This window comes from Panthera pardus, unplaced genomic scaffold (assembly GCF_024362965.1).
Source record: "Panthera pardus isolate Hobbes unplaced genomic scaffold, ASM2436296v1 HiC_scaffold_27, whole genome shotgun sequence".
Classification (NCBI taxonomy): Eukaryota; Metazoa; Chordata; class Mammalia; order Carnivora; family Felidae; genus Panthera; species Panthera pardus.
Genome location: NW_026526843.1, coordinates 26,071,716 through 26,093,503, shown reverse-complemented (window position 1 = coordinate 26,093,503; position 21,788 = coordinate 26,071,716). Strand labels below are relative to the sequence as shown.

The 21,788-nt window shown below is 35.4% G+C and overlaps 1 protein-coding gene across 8 annotated transcripts in view; it reads left to right on the top strand.

The window, feature by feature from the left end:
- The window catches only part of STAG2 (stromal antigen 2), a 138,498-nt gene that overhangs the window by 85,842 nt on the left and 30,868 nt on the right, over positions 1-21,788 (top strand). For 7 of the 8 annotated variants that reach the window (XM_019421800.2, XM_019421806.2, XM_019421804.2 and 4 more), the window contains 11 exons: positions 4,573-4,680; positions 6,277-6,388; positions 8,260-8,377; positions 8,778-8,881; positions 10,363-10,455; positions 10,588-10,677; positions 11,285-11,488; positions 13,431-13,501; positions 13,824-13,911; positions 14,001-14,081; positions 15,892-15,984. In XM_019421800.2, the coding sequence (XP_019277345.1) occupies positions 4,573-4,680; positions 6,277-6,388; positions 8,260-8,377; positions 8,778-8,881; positions 10,363-10,455; positions 10,588-10,677; positions 11,285-11,488; positions 13,431-13,501; positions 13,824-13,911; positions 14,001-14,081; positions 15,892-15,984 (1,162 nt within the window). The remainder of the gene's footprint in view (positions 1-4,572; positions 4,681-6,276; positions 6,389-8,259; positions 8,378-8,777; positions 8,882-10,362; positions 10,456-10,587; positions 10,678-11,284; positions 11,489-13,430; positions 13,502-13,823; positions 13,912-14,000; positions 14,082-15,891; positions 15,985-21,788) is intronic. The other variant, XM_019421805.2, reaches the window with a different exon arrangement.

Genomic DNA, 21,788 nt, shown 5'->3' with positions numbered 1-21,788 from the left:
AGTAATACCTCATTGTGGTTTTGATTTGCATTTCCCTAATGATTAGTGATGTTGACCGTCTTTTCATTTGTTTGTTGGTCATCTGTATGTCTTTGTAAAAATGTCTGCTCAGGTCCTCTGCCCAGTTTTTAATCAGATGTTTTTGGTATTGAGTTGTATGAGTTCTTTATAGATGAAAACAGTATGGTGGTTCCTCAAAAAACTAAAAATAGAAGTACCATAGGATCCAGTAATTCCACTACTGGGTATTTACCTAAAGAAAATGGAAACACTAATTCAAACAGATATATGTCCCTCTATGTTTATTGGAGTATTATTTACAATAGCCAAGTTTAAGAAGCAGGTAATCTGTCCCATCAACAGATGAAGGATAAGATACGGTGTACACATGTACACACACACACACACACACACACACACACACAGGAATATTACTCAGCCAATAAAAATTTACAATTTTAAACATTTTTTAAGTGTATAGTTTAGAGGCCTTTAGTATGTTTATTTTGTTGTGAAGCCATCACCATTATCCATCTCCAGAACTATTTTTATCATCCCATACTGAAACTCTCTACCCATTAAACACTAACGCCCTATTCCTTCATTCCCCCCCAGCCCCTGGTGACCACTGTTCTACTTTCTATCTCTATAAATTAGACTATTTTAGGAAACTCCTATAACTGGAATCACATAGTATTTGTAATTTTGTATCTGGCTTATTTCACTTAGCATAATGTCTTGAGTTTATTCATGTTATAGCATGTATCAGGATTTCATTTACTTTTGAGGCTTAGTAATATTCCATCGTATGTTTATGCCACATTTTGTTTACCCATTCATCTGTCAGTGGACATTTAGTTTGTTAGCATGATCCAAATAATAATTGCAAAATGATTTTTTTAACATACCATGCTAATTCTGACACTCATATGGAAAATTCATCATGTAATGGTAGCCAGTGAAGCTGTGATAAAAACATTTAGTGAGTGATGACTGCCCAGTATTATTTTTAAAAAAGGATATTCTTTGTTCATTCTAAGATTATGTTCTTTTTTTTTTTTAATATTTTTTTTGAGAGAGAGTGAGTGAGCATGGGGGAGGGGCTGAGGGAAAAGGTGAGAATTTTACACAGGTTCCATGCCCAGATCTCACGACCCTGAGATCACGACCTGAGCTGAAATCAGGAGTTGGATGCTTAACCAATTGAGCCACCCAGGCGCCCCCCAAAATAAATTATTTTTTACCTATGTCCGCAAATGGCTGGAAGTGATTTGGTTAAAATTAGCATTGCCTAGGACTCCCAATAAAATTCTCGCCCTCCTCTTTTTAAACTCTTTTATTGGCATATAACCGACTGAGCCACCCAGGCACCCCTGCGCAGTATCATTTTAAGTCATATTGTAGAACCATAGTAATTTTTAGATTTCGGTACTGGTGTGTGAATAGACTGTGATTAGTAGCAGAGAATAAAGAATAGAGACAAGCACAAATGAATCAGGGAACCTAGTATAGGGTGAGGGTGACATTTTCCTATAAGAAAATAAATGGTTAAAAAAAAAAGAAATGGTTTTGTGACAACTAGTTTCTATTTGGGGAAAAATAAAATCGGATTCCCATCCCATTCCTTATACAAAAGTAATTTCCACATGGATGAAATGTTTAAATGCAAATAAATGAAACCATTCAAGTACTAGATGAAAACCTGGGGGAGATTAAACATTTTTATTTGATATGTAAAATGACTGAGCAAGATCTTTCAGAGCTTGACATAAAACCTAGACATAACAAAAATCATTGAATTAATTACATAAAAAATTTAAAATGTCTGTATGACATAAAATACCACAAACTCAGAGAACCAATGACAGATTGGGCAAAATATTTTTTTATCAGAGGAGTTAATTTCAGTAAATCAATTTAAAGAATAGAAACCCAAGAATAGTCCAGAGTCAGGAAACCAAATCATGGGCAGAAAAGAAGATAAAAATTTAAACATATGAAAAGATGTTGAGCCACACATAGAGACAAGTATATTAAAATGAGATCATTTTTTTAACCTGTCATTTGACAGATACACAAAAGTGTTTGCTAATACACTATTTTGTTAAAGCTGTGCAAAAACAGGTCCTTAAACATTATTGATGTGACTATAAATTGATACAACCTTTTTGGGAAGAAACTTGACAGTATCTATGTTCAAAACTTTAGTTGCTCACATTCTATAACATAGCATTGTTTATAATAGAATTAAAAAAAATGTTTATTATTGAGAGGGAGAGAGAGCGTGCGAACAGGGGCAAGGGGAGGGAGAGAGAGAGTCCCAAGCAGGCAGCACATGAGCTAGCCTGACATGAGCCTGACATGAGCCTGGGTCTCACGAACAGTGAGCTCATGACCTAAGCTGAAATCAAGAGTAGGATGCATAACTGACTGAGCCACCCAGGCGCCCCAGAATAGAATTTTTGTATGGCCTAAATGATTATCAATAGAGGAAGAATTAAATTAATATGTAAGATAATAGCTGTTTTGAGCATTCTTAACTATTGCATTTTCTTTTTTAGTTCAACTTAAAAATTATAAATATTGTATACATTATGAAAGTGTTGAAACAATTCTGAAATAAATAAGAAAGTAATAGTACTCTACATGTATTTCCGTAGCTTCTCCCTTCCTCTGTAATACCTTATGGATATCTTTCAATATTTTTTTAAAGGATAATAGCCATTTAGTTGATTCAGCTATTACATACTTCATCACTGGAACTTGTCAGGAGCATTCCTTCTCAAACAGTTAAAATGAGTGAACTACTGCACATTGATTTGAGTCAGTATATATATAGTATATACAGTATATATATATAGTATATATACTGTATATACTATATATACAGTATATACAGTATATATACTGTATATATACTGTATATATAGTATACTATATATAGTATACTATATATACAGTATATATACAGTATATATAGTATATATACTGTATATACTATATATATATATAGTATATATACAGTATATATATATATATATATAGTCATTATAAAATGACCCAAGTGGGGGCGCCTGGGTGGCTCAGTGGGTTGAGCATCCGACTTTGTTCAGGTCATGATCTCGCAGTTAGTGAGTTCAAACCCCGTGTCGGGGTCTGTGCTGACAGCTCAGAGCCTGGAGCCTGTTTCAGATTCTGTGTCTTCATCTTTCTCTGCCCTTCCCCTGCTCGCATTCTGTCTCTCTTTCTCAAAAATAAATAAACATTAAAAAATTAAAGAAAATGACCCAAATGGTTTTTCCAATAACGATTCAGTATTATACATAGAGTAAGTCAAAATGCTTTTGAAACTTGAATTGTAACATTTTGGTTTTGTTTCTCTTAAAGAGAAGTACTATTTCCTTAGACATCAGACTTCTGGAATCCTTGGGCACAGCAGAAAACCAAAAAGGATCTGAGCTCCTCAACTAACCATCTAACATACTTAGACTTCTTTCTGTGTTGGTGGTCCTGTGATTCTCAATTTACATATAATGCTAAAAACCTAGATTGCATATTAGGGGTGAAAGAGGTACCAGAGGCCAGGACCCTGAATACAGAGTCCATAAGGGAAGAACTTAACAAGGTTTACCCTGAGGTACTGTGGTTGATGGGCCTAATAATGACTTTTATTTACCAAGAAGATTTTATTAGGTTTATTTTGTGTGTTTTTTTAAATTTTTTTACATTTTATTTTTGAGAGAGACAGAGAGAGAGAGAGACCGAGAGAGAGAGACATAGCACAAGTGGGGGAGAGGCAGAGAGAGAGGGAGACACAGAATCCGAAGCAGGCTCCAGGCTCTCAGCTGTCAGCACAGAGCCTGATGTGGGGCTCTAACTCAAAAACCATGAGATCATGACCTGAGCTGAAGTCAGCCACTTAACCGACTGAGCCACCCAGGCACCCCAAGGTTTATTTTGTTTTTTAAAAATGAGATCAGGGAAATGAGCAGTACATTTTAGTAAGATTTTTCCAATGATAGATTGCAATTAAAGGCCTTTGGCACTTGAATTTTAACTATTTCAAAAATCTATTTGCATTGCCTTATGGTGTTCAGTACATGGTGAATGAAGTATTCATCATTGTGAGAGAATTGGGGTGTTGGTATATTTTAATGTTGTGATATTCTTAATATCACTATGAAGTACAGAGAGTATTTTCTGTGATTAACTCTAAGCTCTTAGAATGCCACCCCTTAATTTTTTACATTAGTTTTCATTCTGTCTTCATTTCTCTTCTGCATCCTTGTCACATTATCACTTCTCTTCATCATATATTTCAGTACATTTGGTATTCACTCTAATTTTTCCTCCCATTGATCTTAGATGTTAAAAAATATGCAGCTCTTTTGTCAGTGTAAGCTTTTACTGACAGATGATACTCAAATAAGGTTGATTTTTTTTCTTTTTTTTTTTAAACAGAAGTTAGTAAAAGTGTACTGTTTTTTAATGTATGAGCACGGATTGTTGTACTCTCAGTGTCTTTAAAATTAAGTCATTGTTGAAACTGCTCCTGCTCATTTATTTTTTTAGGAGTAGTGAAGAAGTTCTTACTGCAGAAGATTGTGAAAATGTCTACCATCTGGTTTATTCAGCTCACCGGCCAGTAGCAGTAGCAGCTGGGGAATTTCTCTACAAAAAGTAAACCTATATTTTTGTTATTTTGTAAAGTATACTTTTATGACAGTAATTCCTTGTGCTATAATTGATACTAAAGATGTATATAACTCATTTAAAAAATTATTCAGTACAAGGCGTAACTTTCACCTTTAAACCTTCCTCCAATTCACTTGATTTGTAGAAGTTAAATCTTTAAAGGGAAATGCCTTTTAGTGGATAAAATATACAAAAATATATCTATATCATCATGTTAAGACTGACCTCTTCCTAATTTTTCATTCTTTTCTCCCATGTCAGCTTCCAAATATTGCCCTTCCTAATGTAATATTTAGTCTTTTTAAAAAAATTTTTTTAATGTTTATTTATTCTCGAGAGAGAGACAGAGACAGAGTGTGAGTGGGCAAGGGTCAGAGAGAGAAGGAGACACAGAATCTGAAGCAGGCTCCAGGCTCTGAGCTATCAGCACAGAGCCTGAAGTGGGGCTTGAACTTACAAACTGTGAGGTCATGACCTGAGCTGAAGTCGGACTGAGCCACCCAGGTACCCCATAATATAATATTTAGTCTTAAGCCTGTAATTGTTTTGCTTTAGAAAATATTAAAAGGTTTTGCCTCAAGTGTTTGATATAGTGTGACATAAGAATCCCAAGAATCCTACAATCTTTTTCATGTTGCTATAACACCTCAGATCAGGTAGTATGGATAGCAGTGTGAATATCTTGGCCACAGAAAACATTCAGCAAATGTTATGTAATGGCTTTTAAAGAGAACAATTTGAACCACATGGACTAAACTATGTATCTTTGAGATTTTATTAAAATGCCTATTTGGCAGAAGCAATTTTTTTTTTAATTTTTTTTTTAACGTTTATTTATTTTTGAGACAGAGAGAGACAGAGCATGAACAGGGGAGGAGCAGAGAGAGAGGGAAACACAGAATCTGAAACAGGCTCCAGGCTCTGAGCTGTCAGCACAGAGCCTGACGCGGGGCTCGAACTCACGGACCGTGAGATCATGACCTGAGCTGAAGTCGGACGCTTCACCGACCGAGCCACCCAGGCGCCCCTGGCAGAAGCAATTTTATTAGAAAGTTCTACATGACATAAAATGTTCATATTCCATTTTTCTATTGGTTGCTGCCAGTGATGGTTCTCTTTTGTTATATATAAGGAAAAACCACCATGATGTCCATAGAAAGAGGCCACTAAATTCAGACTTTGGGATAATTGCAAGAAGGATAGAAAGAAAATACATGTTTAGTTTTAAAGAGATGAGTGTCATAGATTTAGGGCATAAATGATATAGGCTAGTATAATACTTTCATGAAAAGGAATGGTTGCATAAAATGCAGTAATGTTTTTAAAAAGAAATAATTCATAACTCCATACAATTAACTTGAGAAGTTAATTTAAGAGGACTTAGAAGTACTATCAAGTTTGAAATTAAAAAGGTTTATAGCAGTTATTTACTTGGGTATCATGTTGTAGAGTACTCTACCTACCCAGGTTTCGTTTACTCTCCTTAGTTAGATGCTTAAAATATGGAATCCAGACAGTTTTTTTTTTATTAGGAAATACGGTTTTTTTGTTTTAAAAGTAAATCTTTTGTGTTGATTGTAGGCTCTTCAGTCGTAGAGATCCAGAGGAGGACGGAATGATGAAAAGAAGGGGACGACAAGGTCCAAATGCCAACCTTGTGAAGACATTGGTTTTTTTCTTTCTGGAAAGTGAGGTTAGTTAATGTTCATTTTATGCGTGTGTTCAAAACAATTTGGAGAAAAGGTTGAAATAATGTATATTTTAAAATCTTCCACATATCACAGAAAATCTTGGATAGAATAGTTGTACCCATTACACAAAGTTTAAAAAAACTTTTGACTTTTCTTAAGATGTTCAAATAATAGGATTTATGTACAGAGCTTAGAGTATGAGCTTTGGAATCAGAAAGACCAATTGGGGTCCTCTGATTATTATTTGTATAACTTTGTTTTAGTTACTTAGTTTTTCTATGCCCCATTTCCCTTGTAAAAATGTGGGTAATAATTTGTTACCTAAGAAATTAACTCTTAACACAGACCCTGCATTTCGTTCTCAGTATTTGGTACCTGCTTTATTACTTTTGTTGTAAAGAAGGAGATAGGGATTTACATTTAACATCAGCTCTTAGGTCTCCTTCAGGTTGAAAACCTGCTGACAAGAATTTGAGAGAATCCAACATACATTTTTGGTGTCCATATTCTGTATTACTTAATCACTTTTAGAGTCTTTAAATTTTCTAATTGTTTCTGCATATAGAAATACAGTTGGTTTTTGCATATGGACCTCTTAACTGTAACTTTGCTAAATTCACTTAGTTTGGTAAGTTTTTAATAGATCTGTTGAGTTTTTCTCTAATAATACAATCAAGTCATTGCGAATAACGATAGGTTTATTTCATTTCATTTATGCCATTTTTCCTTGGTGTTACTTTTTTGGTCACTGTTTGTTTATTTTTTGAGAGAGAGAGACACACCGACTGTGCACATTCAAGTTGGGAGCAGGGTGGACAGAGAGGGAGACAGAGAATCCCAAGCAGGCTCTGCACTGTCAACGCAAGCCTGATGCGGGGCTCTTACTCACAAACCTGTGAGATCATGACCTGGGTCAAAATCAAGAGACTGAGTCACCCAGGTACCCCTTCCCTGGCATTATTGCACTGGTTAGGACATCCAGTAGAATGTTGAATAGAATAGGTGAGAGTAGACATCTTTGGATTGTTGTTGATCTTCGTGGAAAAGTGTCCAATATCTCTCTGTTCTCTTATTAGTTATGGGTATTGTGTAACTGTTTATTTGAGGATGTTTCCTTCTATCCCTTTTGCTGAGTTTTATCTTGAATGGATGTCGAATTCTGTCCAATGCTTTTTCTGTGTCCCTTAAGATTGTTTTATTGTATCCTTCATTATGTTAATAATTGAATTATGTTGATTGGTTTTTTGACTTTTGAACCAACCTTGCATTCTTAGGGTAAAACCTACTTAGTGTGATCTGTTATCCTTTTTATATATTGCTGGTTTCTATTCCCTCTATATTCATGTAAGATGTTGGTCCATACATTGTTTTATTTGTAATGTCTCTGGCAGCTTTTGGTGTTATTGTAATGTTTCCCTAAAATGAGTTGGGAAGCTATAGGGCCTTTTAAGCTTCACAGAATGAAGAGAAATAATATGCTTATATATTGAATTGATAAGTTAAACACGTATTTTATGTTTTAAGTAACCATTATCACCCCCATTAAATTAAAATCCCAGTATAATTGTAGTTAATTCATGTAGTATTGAGTCAAAATAGGCACTAAACTTAAATGTATATAATCTTTTCAGAATTAATTTTCTTGTAAACTGTTTAATGATTATTGTGAGGAATATTTAATGATACTACCTAACTAGGTTAACTTATACACAGCAAGCTGAGGCAAGTGTCTTCTTTGTCCTTTTTTCCATTTGACCTCAACAAACAGATATGCTGTTTGAGTTTGTATGTGGTGCCAACAAAGCTTCCATTCCTTTGAGTTAAGGCTAGTGTACTATTTGTCTAAGAGCACGTTGCTCTTTTTAAATTTTAGTTACATGAGCATGCAGCATACCTTGTGGACAGCATGTGGGACTGTGCTACCGAGCTACTGAAAGACTGGGAATGTATGAATAGCTTGTTGCTGGAGGAGCCACTTAGTGGAGAAGAAGGTAAGTGGTTGTTTTCTTGTCTAGACAGTTTTGAAAATAGATTATACTTATTCCATTTGTATTTAATATTAAAACGTAACTGAAAATCTTTGTGAATAATCGTGTTTTCATATACACGAATACTATGTAAAAAGATGTAGTTGCTGTCAATATTGTTGATTTTTTTTCCTCCTGGTATCTGTGTTCATATCCTTGGTCAAATTGTGGACCAGTGATGCACAGATTTGTACTGTTCAGGATCGTTTACCTTGTTCTCACCCTTTTTGTGATACAGTAATGGGATATTCTTTAGTACATTAGGTCAGATTCTGTCACAGGCAGAAGGAATTGTTATGTAATACTTATAAGTGGCATATAGGAAAAAGAAACAGGTTAACTCTTTCTGATTCTTTTTTTTCAGCATTAACAGACAGACAGGAGAGTGCTCTGATTGAAATAATGCTTTGTACCATTAGACAAGCAGCTGAATGTCATCCTCCTGTGGGAAGAGGGACAGGAAAAAGGGTATGTCAGTATAGTTTCAGTATTTTAAAGTATATTTCTGCCTTTTCAATATCATTAAAAAAATTCTTGTTTTAAAATTTTTTTTTAATGTTTGTATTTTAGTTTTGAGAGAGAGAGAGGTAGAGTGTGAGTGGGGGAGGGGTAGAGAGAGAGGGAGACACAGAATCCGAAGCAGGCTCCAGGCTCTGAGCTGTCAGCACAGAGCCCGATGCGGGGCTCAAACTCACAGACTGTGAGATCATGACCTGAGCTGAAGAGACGCCCAACCGACTGAGCCACCCAGGCACCCCTAAAAAAATTCTTGTTTGTAACTATAGAGCCATATTTTTGAATCTTAAATTTTATTTTTCAGATGATCTTTGCTAATATGTGTTAGAAGTAAATTTTAAAGCGTTAGCAATTTGGAAAATTTGAGTTCCTTCCATAAGATACTTTGTCAGTTACTTCAGGAGATACAGTGATAGACAGTCTCTGCTCAAGACTAAATATAACTCACAAGGGCATTTTTAAAAAATATATATGTATTTTTGAGAGAGGGAGAGAGAGACTAGACAGAACAGGAGAGGAGCAGAGACAGAGGGAAACAGAGAATCCCAAGCAGGCTCTGCACTGTGCGTGAAGAGCCCGACATGGGGCTCCATCTCCTGAGCTGCGAGATCCTGATCTGAGCAGAAATCCAGAGTCGAATGCTTAACCAAGTGAGCCACCCAGGTGCCCCTAGAATGGTCCATTTTTGTGTTTTGGTTTATTTGTAGACTTGCTTTCTCTTTCTTTTAATAAAAATTAGAAATTAAAACATGTTTATTCATTAAAATGGAGAAATACCTATTTCCTTGGATTATTTTTTAACGTATCACTGCAAAGTTCACATATATTTGCATTATAGACCAATAATTCACCAGCCTTTTAAACATTTTGATTATGAGGCATAAAAATACATGGTTTATCACCTGGTATACACCTATATATGTGTGTTTATGTGTAACTGAAACAAAACTTCATCAAACAATACTGAAACTTACAGTATGTAACTTACTTCGTTTTCCATTTTTTCTTGTTTTTCTAATTGATGATAATAACTTACTATGTTGAATTCATAATCCATGGATCATGGCCCATAGCTTAGAGTAGGCTGAAATGCTACTCAATCTCGTTATTATAGAAGATTCTAAACTACATTTTCTATTCCTAACTGCTTCTTTATTCATCTAATGGTAGAGTTGGTTAGTCTAATTGGGTATTGATTTTGCCTTTGGAATCCTTCAAAGTTTTTTATTGTTGTTATTTTAGGTAGCTTTTAAAATAATTGTGCAGGTTATTCTCTGTTACTTTTGGGTTTCATATTTTATAGTAGAAATTTTAGTATCCATCATTTAAAATATAGTTTCATCACTTATTTTGTATGTCTTAACTTGAACTTGAGCACCTAACAATGTTAATAGGTTTAGTAAATACTTAAAAGCATTGTTGTGTTCATTCAGGTGCTGACAGCGAAGGAGAAGAAGACCCAGTTGGATGACAGGACAAAAATCACTGAACTTTTTGCTGTGGCTCTTCCTCAGTTATTAGCTAAGGTACATTTGTGTAATGTCAGAGTATTTCTGAGAAATTACAGGATTTGTTTGGAAATGCCATGCAGATTTTTATCATAATGTCTACCTAACATTTTTGTGATGTTTTGTCATGATTTTCTTTTTATTTCAAAGTATTCTATAGATGCAGAAAAGGTGACTAACTTGTTGCAGTTGCCTCAGTATTTTGATTTGGAAATATATACCACTGGACGATTAGAAAAGGTACAGTGTTTTCTCTGTGTAAAGACACCTTGAACAAAAGTTATTGGTTTAGTTCATCTCATCATATTGTTTATATTTTTGAAACTTCTAATGCTAAAGGAAATCTACATTTTATATATCTTCTTTATTTTCTCTAAGTTGGATTTAAAGAATGGCATTAATGAGGCTTCCTTTTGATTCATGCCCATAGCCATACCCTCATTCCTACCCATTATGAGGATATATCTGATCATCTGTGGAAATTGGGGTTAGATAACTGGATAATAGTAACTGTAAAATGAGAGCAGTTAATATTCATTGAATACCTTTACTGTGTTCCAGGAACTATTGTAACTTCTTTGTATTTTCACCAAAGCCCTATGAGATTGGTAATATTATTCCCATTAAATCTGAGGAAATACGTATGGGTGGGTTATTGTATTTATTTTCCACAACTGGAAAAACATCAAAATGTATGCCCTATTTGTTGTAGAGTTACCATATTTGAAGCTTTTTGTCGCAGAGGTGTAGTCTTTCTGTGCCTATCATATGTACCTTAGTGGTTTTTTTATTTATATGTTCCCTTAGTTTTACTGGAAAAAAAAAAAAAAAACCTTTGATTTTGCAGCATTTGGATGCCTTATTACGACAGATCCGGAATATTGTAGAGAAGCACACAGATACAGATGTTTTGGAAGCATGTTCTAAAACTTACCATGCACTCTGTAATGAAGAGTTCACAATCTTCAACAGGGTAGATATTTCAAGAAGTCAACTGATAGATGAGTTGGCAGATAAATTTAACCGGCTTCTTGAAGATTTTCTGCAAGAGGTATATATTACAAGTATTTTGTCAGTTGGGTTCCTCCCCTTCAGTAACTGAATTATTCATGTGTCCTGGTCATAGTCCCTAGCAGTATGTTTAAAAATGTTCAGACTTTTTGTTCTTTGATTCATCATGTTACTGTTACTCCACCAAAATGGGAAGGTGGTAAGAATCTGTGACTGGGAGAAGGTGGAAGCAAAACTGATACTCCCTCCCCTTTTGTTAATTAAAAAAAAAAAAAAATCTCAGAAGTTACCAGGGTTTAGCTGAACCAGAGGCTATTAGGCAATCAGGGTATAAATGGAACAGAAAAGTAGAACTAAACTATGGCCATGTAGCCTCATAAAAGAAGGCTATTTCTTAGTGTTTTGACAGTGTTACTAAGGAAAGGCAATTAATGATCTTTGATATTGTAAAGCCTTGATAAATTGCTGTTATAGCCACTGTTCATTTGGGGGTTTCCTTTGTTCTATTATATTCCTAAAGAGACTTAAATTGTGACACTCAAATATACTTGTATTTTTTGAGTTTTGTATTTTCTGGAAATACATACCTAACAGTAATTGACGTGCATAAAATAAAATGTCATAATTCTCAAATGAATGCATTTAGCCTTTTCTACCTAACTTTTGTCACTAATGTTACAAAAATCATAATGGACTTTGTAATTTTCAGTTTTCTTGTTTGTTACTTCTTTAACTTTCTTGTTTTGGGTGTGTGTAACATTCCATGCTTACTAAGTTTTGCTTAATTGGAGGTCTGTGCAAATATGTTAATGTACAATGATGACATTTCTTAGTTAAAAAATTTATTTTTTAATACTTATTTTTTGGGAGAGTGCAAGCAGGGGAGGGACAGAGGGGGACAGAGGATTTGAAGCAGGCTCTGCGCTGACAGGCTGACAGCAGCAAGCCCGATGTGGGACTTGAACTCAACGAACCATGAGATCATGACCTGAGCCAAAGTCAGACATTCAACTGATTGAGCCACCCAGGCACCCCTTTAGTTAAAAAATTTAATGGCTGTACTGTTGGCTAGATGTGATTGTGACTAGGACAAGTTAAGTCAAAATCGAGCAATGGATTAATTAAGTTTATTTTATTATTTTTTAAAATTAAAAAAAAAAGTTTATTTATTTTGGAAGGAGAGAGAGAGAGAGAGAGAGCCCGAGTGGGGGACAGGCAGAGAGAGAGGGAGACACAGAATCTGAAGCGGGCTCCAGGCTCCAGGCTCCGAGCTGTCAGCGCAAAGCCAAATGCAGGTCTCTAACTTATGAGTCTTGAGATCATGACCTGTGCTGAAGTCGGACGCTTAACTGATGGAGCCATCCAGGCGCCCCAAGCAGTGGATTAATTAAGTTTAATTACTTGTGTAGAAAAATTCAAGTTTAGAAACAAAATGTTTTTTGAGAGACACAGGGTTCAGTATAGTAAGTTTGATAGTATTTAAAAAAAATTATAAGTTTCATGGCAGTAAGACTCATAAAATTTTCAAAAACTTAAGTTACTCTAAATTGGAAAATTGATACTCAAAAAGGTCGATATGTCTTTCTTGAGCACTGTGTTTCGTTCATTTAGGTTTTATCTTTTAGGTGTTGTCTTTACGATCTCTTGTTTGTCCTTTACTATATTTTTCTTTATTGTCCTAATACATCTTTTACTGTGAAAGAGTAAATTACTTCCTAGTTTTGTGTCAAGGTTACGTTAAGGGAAAGGGGAGAGTGTCATTCAGTTTTTCTTTCGTGAGTATAATGTACCTGTGATAACAACTCTATTGACTCATTACTCCAGCCATACTGCTTTAAATTTGAGCAGACTAGGTATTGAATGAGAAACTTAGTTTGTGGTGTTAGGTTATTTTTCTCAAGGTGGTATCACCAATGTGATAGCCTAAAGTTTTTCATGTGGGTAGTTATTAAGGTTTAATGCTGTCTAATTAATATTTGTAGGGGGAAGAGCCTGATGAAGATGATGCATATCAGGTATTGTCAACATTGAAGAGAATCACTGCTTTTCATAAGTAAGTTGAATTTTAATATTCTGATGTCTTAAAACTAGCAAAATCAAAACCAGTTTGTGTGTTTTAGGGTTATAATGTTATCACATTCTGCTAGATTTCTTGCACTTTTATATAAAAAGTAGTTGGTAGAATCATGTTTTGAATTGGGGAATAATTGACAAATTATCAAATACCGTACTTTTTAAAACATATTTCGTTTTTGTTGCGGGTGCATGTTAAAAAGTTTGCTTTATTTACTTTAACAGCATTTTTGTTAACATTCAAGTCCCAAATCACTCAAAGTGATTGAGCTTAACTTTTAAATATAACTTGTCTTTTACAGTGCTCATGATCTTTCAAAGTGGGATTTGTTTGCTTGTAATTACAAACTATTGAAAACCGGAATTGAAAATGGAGACATGCCTGAACAGGTTTTTATTTATTTTCAAGTTACATATTTAACTTCGAGAATGAAAACTTGTGACTTTTTAATTTTAACTGTATTCTTTTCTTTTTACAGATTGTTATTCATGCCCTGCAGTGTACTCACTATGTGATCCTTTGGCAGCTTGCAAAGATAACTGAAAGCAGCTCTACAAAGGTTTGTGGTGGTCCTGTGAGGGTCTTATTACGCTCAGTGTCATTAACTGTTTTCAGCACGTGTACGCATTTAGTAAGATCAGTTATTTCAGTAAAGTGTTGCTTATTTCTAAAGTACCATTTAGGCATGTATACCATTAGAAAGTTTTTTTTGTAGTTTGATATATATTCAGCGAAAGAACATTAATATGTTATGATTCAAGGCATGGTTTTAAATGAAAAATTCTTTCACATTTTAAGGTGGCATAGTTTATGTACGTCCATATTCTCAATAGTATTGAGAACATATAGAAATACAGATTTTGTAAATTATGACCAAGAGCCTTTGAAACCAGCGTATAGCTATTGGACTATATAAATTGATGATAACAAGCCAGTTGCCCCTAGATCTTCATAGGCCTCAGTATTGTTTTGGGATCACTTTGTTCATACCTAGATCTTTCCATTGATGTTCCAAATTCATGATAAATCACTTTCTGGTTGAGTATAATGTGGCAGCTACAAGGTAGTAGAACTTTCAGAATTTTATCCATAATGGCAATCTTTGATGTGTTCAGTAATTGAACTAAGCAGTACTGCCTCTTTGATTTGTAAACTGGAAGCTTAAGCATTGTACGTGTAGTAGATGTTGCCTTAAGTATTATATAATATCTGTATAAATATTAAGCACTTTCTAGAAGATAGAGACTTAGTTGTTCATAGCTTTTCCCTCAAAAACCATAGTCTTGATAATAAATTTCTTTTGCATAGAATCACAGAATAATTTTAAATGCTTAGAATTTCTCTGAGGTGATAATGCACAAGATGCTGTTATATCCACAAATGGATATTTCCCCCTTGAAAAAACAATTGAGTATTGTTGTCAGTGTACTTTTGTCAAACACCCAAGAAATTTATTTAACTCAATGCCAAGCTTCTAGTAGGAACAGTAGCCATATTAGCAAATATGACTGCTCGTCTAAGTCAAAAGCATTGAATTAAAAATTAAAATGGGAAAGGAGATTATATTTTGAGTAGAGGAAAAGGGTAAAAATGAATGTTACTGAATACAAACTTGTTCTGAAGCTTGGTTGAATTTTCTTTACCAAATCAATCTCCAAGTTAAACTTGTTTTTCTTTAACTTTATGGTCTATTGCAATATATATTCATATTCTATCATTTGGGATCCAGTATTAGGTGATGGGTCAAGGTTATACCTTAAATTAGTGAGGATGATCTTTGTAGAATAGTTTAATATTTTAAGGTAATTGGTAAATAATTAGGAAAAAAATGTAAGGAAAAGATTTATTTTTATTGTATGTTTATAAGACCTTAATTTTTTTTTAATTGGAGCAATACCACGAAACTGATTTTTGTCCATCTCTGTTTTTAAAAAGTACAACTGGTATACTTCAAGTAAGAAATAAAAGATACCGTCTCTTTTATTATTAATTAATTTCGTCATCAATTGGCTACCCTTCAAATTACAAAACGATGAGGGAGCATAAATCTTTACTCTTTACGCATTCTGAGTTAGTAGGTTTATAAAGATAGCCATATATAGTCATATAGGTTTTCTACTTTTAAAGCACCCAGACCACTTAGGATATTACCCATTAATATACCTGGTATTTTTAAAGCTGCAATTTGTTGCAAATTTTAAGAAAAATGGTCTAATTTGTCTTTTTCGTTCTGATGAATAATAAATAAGTAACTCTAATGTACAAAGTTAATATAGTTAAACATATGATATATTTTATGTAATTTGAAGTATCTTAATGCATGAGGTTTGTATACAATATCTTCAATTTTCTATGTTGGATTTTTCAAGGAGGATTTGCTGCGTTTAAAGAAACAGATGAGGGTATTCTGTCAGATATGTCAGCATTACCTGACCAACGTGAATACTACTGTTAAGGAGCAGGTTAGTAATTACTGTAGATAGCCATCTTTTGTAAGCAGCCTTTACAAATGTCTGAACTAATACAGAAAATTAAAGTAATACTGAGGTTGAGCAAAGTAGAAATGACTTGTATCTGGGGCACCTGGGTGGCTCAGTCGGTTAAGCGGCCGACTTCAGCTCAGGTCAGGATCTTACGGTCCGTGAGTTCGAGCCCCGCGTCGGGCTCTGTGCTGACAGCTCAGAGCCTGGAGCCTGCTTCAGATTCTGTGTCTCCCTCTCTCTCTGACCCTCCCCCGTTCATGCTTTGTCTCTCTCTGTCTCAAAAATAAATAAACGTTAAAAAAAAAAAAAAAAAAAAGAAATGACTTGTATCTGTCCATGTATATGATGCTCAGAAAATAGATTAATGTATTTCATGTGGAATCTGTAAGTTGTATTGTAGATTACCCTCATATTGTAGTTATTCTGTTACTGTTTCTTTATGACTCACATGGTAAACAGACCCATATATACAAATTAGATGCATGAAATTACGTAAGTTATTCTTTTTTAAAAAACTTTATTTTGGGAGAGTTCATGTAAGTGGGTGAGGGTCAGAGAGAGAGGGAGAGGGAGAGCCTCCCTTCCCGTGCTGTCAGCACAGAGCCTGAAATGGGGTTTGATCTCACGAAGTGTGAGATCATGACCTGAGCCAAAATGAAGTGTTTGGACACCTATCCGACTGAGCCACGCAGGCTCCCCATTGAAATGAACAAGTACAAGTGTGCCTCAGGGAGGAGAATGGGTCCATACGGTTTTTGTCATCTCTGAGAATATTATCAGATAGAGACTGATATTCCTGTTCATCCTGATTGTGTACATTATTTTTCCTTTTGTGGACTTCGAAATAAAAATTTTAATCATTTCCCTGCTTTCAAAGAGTTACCTTCGCACTTCATATGCCCTCATGATTTCATTACTACTATTTACCTCCTCATTCTGGAAATTAATATATTGTTAAATGCTGCCATAGGTAATTTTCCCATCTGTAAAATGAATTCTGATCCTTGGACTAAGAGCCTGTTTAGTTTTAATTCCCTAATAGAGGATTAAGGTTTTTTGGGCATACGCTTTTTAAATGCTTCTGTGAGGAAGACATTTTCATAATCCTGTTATAAGAAATATTAATGATGATACAGTTAAAATGGTTATTGTGATATCAAGGGTTTTTTTTTTTTTAGCCATTTCATTCTCCTTAACCTTTGCACATTGGGATAGATCCCTAGCAGTCATCACAAGTGCTATTTTCAGCAGTTTGTGTTCTGTTGGGTACTCTTTATTTATTTTTTCATTTTGGGGTATACTGTTCATTTAATTTATAGTGTATTTTTTATTTTTTTATTTTTTCATTTTTTAAAATTTACACCCAAGTTAGTTAGCATATAGTGCAACAATGATTTCAGGAGTAGATTCCTTAGTGCCCCTTACCCGTTTAGCCCATCCCCCCCCCCCCCCCCAGTAACCCTCTGTTTGTTCTCCATATTTAAGAGTCTCTAATATTTTGTCCCCCTCCCTGTTTGTATATTTTTGCTTCCCTTCCCTTGTGTTCATCTGTTCTGTGTCTTAAAGTCCTCATATGAGTGAAGTCATAGGATATTTGTCTTTCTCTGACTAATTTCACTTAGCATAATACACTCTAGTTCCATCCACATAGTTGTGAATGGCAAGATTTCATTCTTTTTGATTGCTGAGTAATACTCCATTGTGCGTGCGTGCGTGCGTGTGTGTGTATGTATGTGTGTGTGTGTGTACACATCATCTTTATCCATGCGTCTATCGATGGACATTTGGGCTCTTTCCATACTTTTGCTATTGTCGATAGTGCTGCTATAAACACTTGAGGTGCATGTGCCTCTTGGAAACAGCATACCTGTATCCCTTGGGTAAATACCTAGTAGTGCTATTGCTGGGTCGTAGGGTAGTTCTAGTTTTAATTTTTTGAGGACCCCTCATACTGTTTTCCAAAGTGGCTGCACCAGTTTGCATTCCCACCAGCAGTGCAAAAGGGTTCCTCTTTCTCCGCATCCTTGCCAATATCTGTTGTTGCCTGAGTTGTGAATGTTAGCCATTCTGGCAGGTGTGAGGTAGTATCTTATTGTGGTTTTGATTTGTATTTCCCTGATGATGAGTGACGTGGAGCACTTTTTCATGTGTCGGTCGGCCATCTGGATGTCTTCTTTGGAGAAGTGTCTATTCATGTCTTTTGCCCATTTCTTCACTGGATTATTTGTTTTTTGGGTGTTGAGTTTGCTAAGTTCCTTATAGATTTTGGATACTAACCCTTTATCTGATATGTCATTTGCAAATATCTTCTCCCATTCTGTCGATTGCCTTTTAGTTTTGCTGATTGTTTCCTTTGCTGTGCAGAAGCTTTTTATTTTGATGAGGTCCCAGTAGTTCACTTTTGCTTTTATTTCCCTTACCTCCGGAGACGTGTTAAGAAGTTGCTGTGGCCAAGGTCAAAGAGGTTTTTGCCTGCTTTCTCCTAGAGGATTTTGATGGCTTCCTGTCTTACATTGAGGTCTTTCATCCATTTTGAGTTTATTTTTGTGTATGGTGTAAGAAAGTGGTCCAGATTCATTCTTCTACATGTCGCTGTCCACTTTTCCCAGCACCACTTGCTGAAGTGACTGTCTTTATTCCTTTGGATATTCTTCCCTGCTTTGTCACAGATTAGTTGGCCATATGTTTGTGGGTCCATTTCTGGGTTCTCTGTTCTGTTCCATTTATCTGAGTGTCTGTTTTTGTGTGAATACCATACTGTCTTGATGATTACAGCTTTGTAATACAGCTTGAGATCTGGGATTGTGATGCCTCCTGCTTTGGTTTTCTTTTTCAAGATTGCTTTGGCTATTCGGGGTCTTTTCTGGTTCCATACAAATTTTAGGATTATTTCTTCCAGCTCTGTGAAGAATGCTGGTGTTATTTTGATACGGATTGCATTGAATATGTAGATTCCTTTGGGTAGTGTTGACATTGTAACAATATTTGTTCTTCCTCTCCAGGAGCATGGAATCTTTTTCCATTTTTTTTTTGTGTGTCTTCTTCAATTTCTTTCATGAGCTTTCTATAGTTTTAGTGTATAGATTTTTCACTTCTTTGGTTAGATTTGTTCCTAGGTATTTTATGGGTTTTGGTGCAATTGTAAATGGGATTGATTCCTTGATTTCTCTTTCTGTTGCCTCATTGTTGGTGTATCAGAATGCAACCGATTTCTGTGCATTGATTTTATATCCTGCGACTTTGCTGAATTCCATCAATCAGTTCTAGCAGATTTTTGGGGAACCTTTTGGGTTTCCCATATAGAGTATCATGTCATCTACGAAGAGTGAAAGTTTGACCTCCTCCTGGCCAATTTGGATGCCTTTTATTCCTTTGTGTTGTCTGATTGCTGAGGCTAAGACTTCCAATACTATGTTGAATAACGGTGGTGAGAGTGGACATCCTTGTCTTGTTCCTGACCTTAGGGGGAAAGCGCTTAGTTTGCCCCCATTGAAGATGATATTAGCGTTGGGTCTTTCGTATATGGCTTTTATGATATCTCGTGGTATGATCCTTCTATCCCTAATTTCTGAGGGTTTTTATGAAGAAAGGATGCTGTATTTTGTCAAATGCTTTCTCTGCATCTGTTGAGAGGATCATATGGTTTTTGTCCTCTCTTATTGATGTGATGAACCACATTGATTGTTTTCCGGATATTGAACCAGGCCTGGATCCCAGGAATAAATCCCACTTGGTCGTAGTGGATAATTTTTTTAATGTACCATTGGATCCATTTGGCTAATATCTTGTTGAGGATTTTTGCATCCATGTTCATCAGGGAAATTGGTCTATAGTCCTTTTTAGTAGGGACTTTGTCTGGCTTTGAAATCAAGGTAATGCTGGCTTCATAGAAAGGGTTTGGAAGTTTTTCTTCCATTTCTATTTTTTGGAACAACTTCAAGAGAATAGGTGTTAACTCTTCCTTAAATGTTTGGTAGAATTCCCCTGGAAAGCCATCTGGCCCTGGACTCCTCTATTTTTTGGGAGATTTTTGATTACTAATTCGATTTCTTTACTGGTTATGGGTCTGTTTGGGTTTTCTATTTCTTCCTGTTTCAGTTTTGGTTGTATATATGTTTCTAGGAATTTGTCCATTTCTTCCAGATTGCCCATTTTATTGGCGTATAATATTGGCGTATAATATTGCTCATGATATTCTCTTATTATTGTTTGTATTTCTGCTGTGTTGGTTGTGATCTCTCCTCTTTCATTCTGGATTTTATTTATTTGGGTCCTTTCCTTTTTCTTTTTACCAAACTGGCTAGTGGTTTATCAATTTTGTTAATTCTTTCAAAGAACCAGCTTCTGGTTTCATTGATCTGTTTTTTTGTTTGTTTCAATAGCATTGCTTTCTGCTCTAATCTTCATTATTTCCTGTGTCCTGCTGGTTTTGGGTTTTATTTGCTGTTCTTTTTCCAGCTCTTTAAAGTGTAAGGTTACATTGTGTATTTGAGACCTTTCTTCCTTCTTTTAATTTTTTTTTTTTTCAACGTTTTTTATTTATTTTTGGGACAGAGAGAGAGCATGAACGGGGGAGGGGCAGAGAGAGAGGGAGACACAGAATCGGAAACAGGCTCCAGGCTCCGAGCCATCAGCCCAGAGCCTGATGCGGGGCTCGAACTCACGGACCGCGAGATCGTGACCTGGCTGAAGTCGGACGCTTAACCGACTGCGCCACCCAGGCGCCCCAGAGACCTTTCTTCCTTCTTTAGGAAGGCCTGGATTGATATATACTTTCCTCTTATGACTGTCTTTGCTGTGTCCTAGTGGAATATAGTGCATTCTTTTTTTTTTTTTTTTGATGTTTTTATTTACTTTTGAGACAGAGAGAGACAGAGCATGAACTGGGGAGGGGCAGAGAGACAGAGGGAGACGCAGAATCCGAAGCAGGCTCCAGGCTCCGGGCTCCGAGACGTCAGCACAGAGCCCAACGCAGGGCTCGAACTCACGGACCGTGAGATCGTGACCCGAGCTGAAGTCGGACGCTTAATCGACTGAGCCACCCAGGCGCCCCTAGAATATAGTGCATTCTTAAAGCTACAATGAAAGTATTTTAGATATAGTCATCCAACTATAAAGCGATCAGTAAAGTTGTTCCACCTTTGTGTTTGTTACTTGTCTTTATTTATTTTATTTTATTTTATTTTATTTTAGAATATCAAAACTGATTTCAGGGAAGTATTTGGAGTTATATAGTGAAAAATTTACAGTCAGTTTCCAACTGTTAATCTTAATTTTCTTATTTCCAACTCCCTTTTGTCCCTCCCATACATACATGCTTGGGCATAAATACATTAGAAAATGTTAAATGGCCAAGATCCAGTTACTGAATTTCATGTTTTTCATGCAAAAATATGAAGTATATTCTTGTAATTATTAAATTGCTGAATTTCCTGGTTTTAAATATATAGTTTTGAATTATAGCAATAAAGGATTTGGAAATTCAGTTTTCATCTCTACATTTCACATGAAAGGAAGAAACGTTTCTGTAGGTAGTAAATTGAGTTTAAACTCTTAGGATATGATTTTAATGGAGGTATACATGGATCCAAATTTAATACATGAAATATTACTTGATATATTTTCATATGACACCAAGATACTGAGCTTAATATTCCCTATTTCTTATAGTGTTCACACAGTTCCTTATGGGTTATCATATGTAATCTATATAACCTGTTGTTCAGGCCTTGGCAATTATTTGGTCATGAAATATTGGTCATGAATTATCTTGTGTGTCAGTC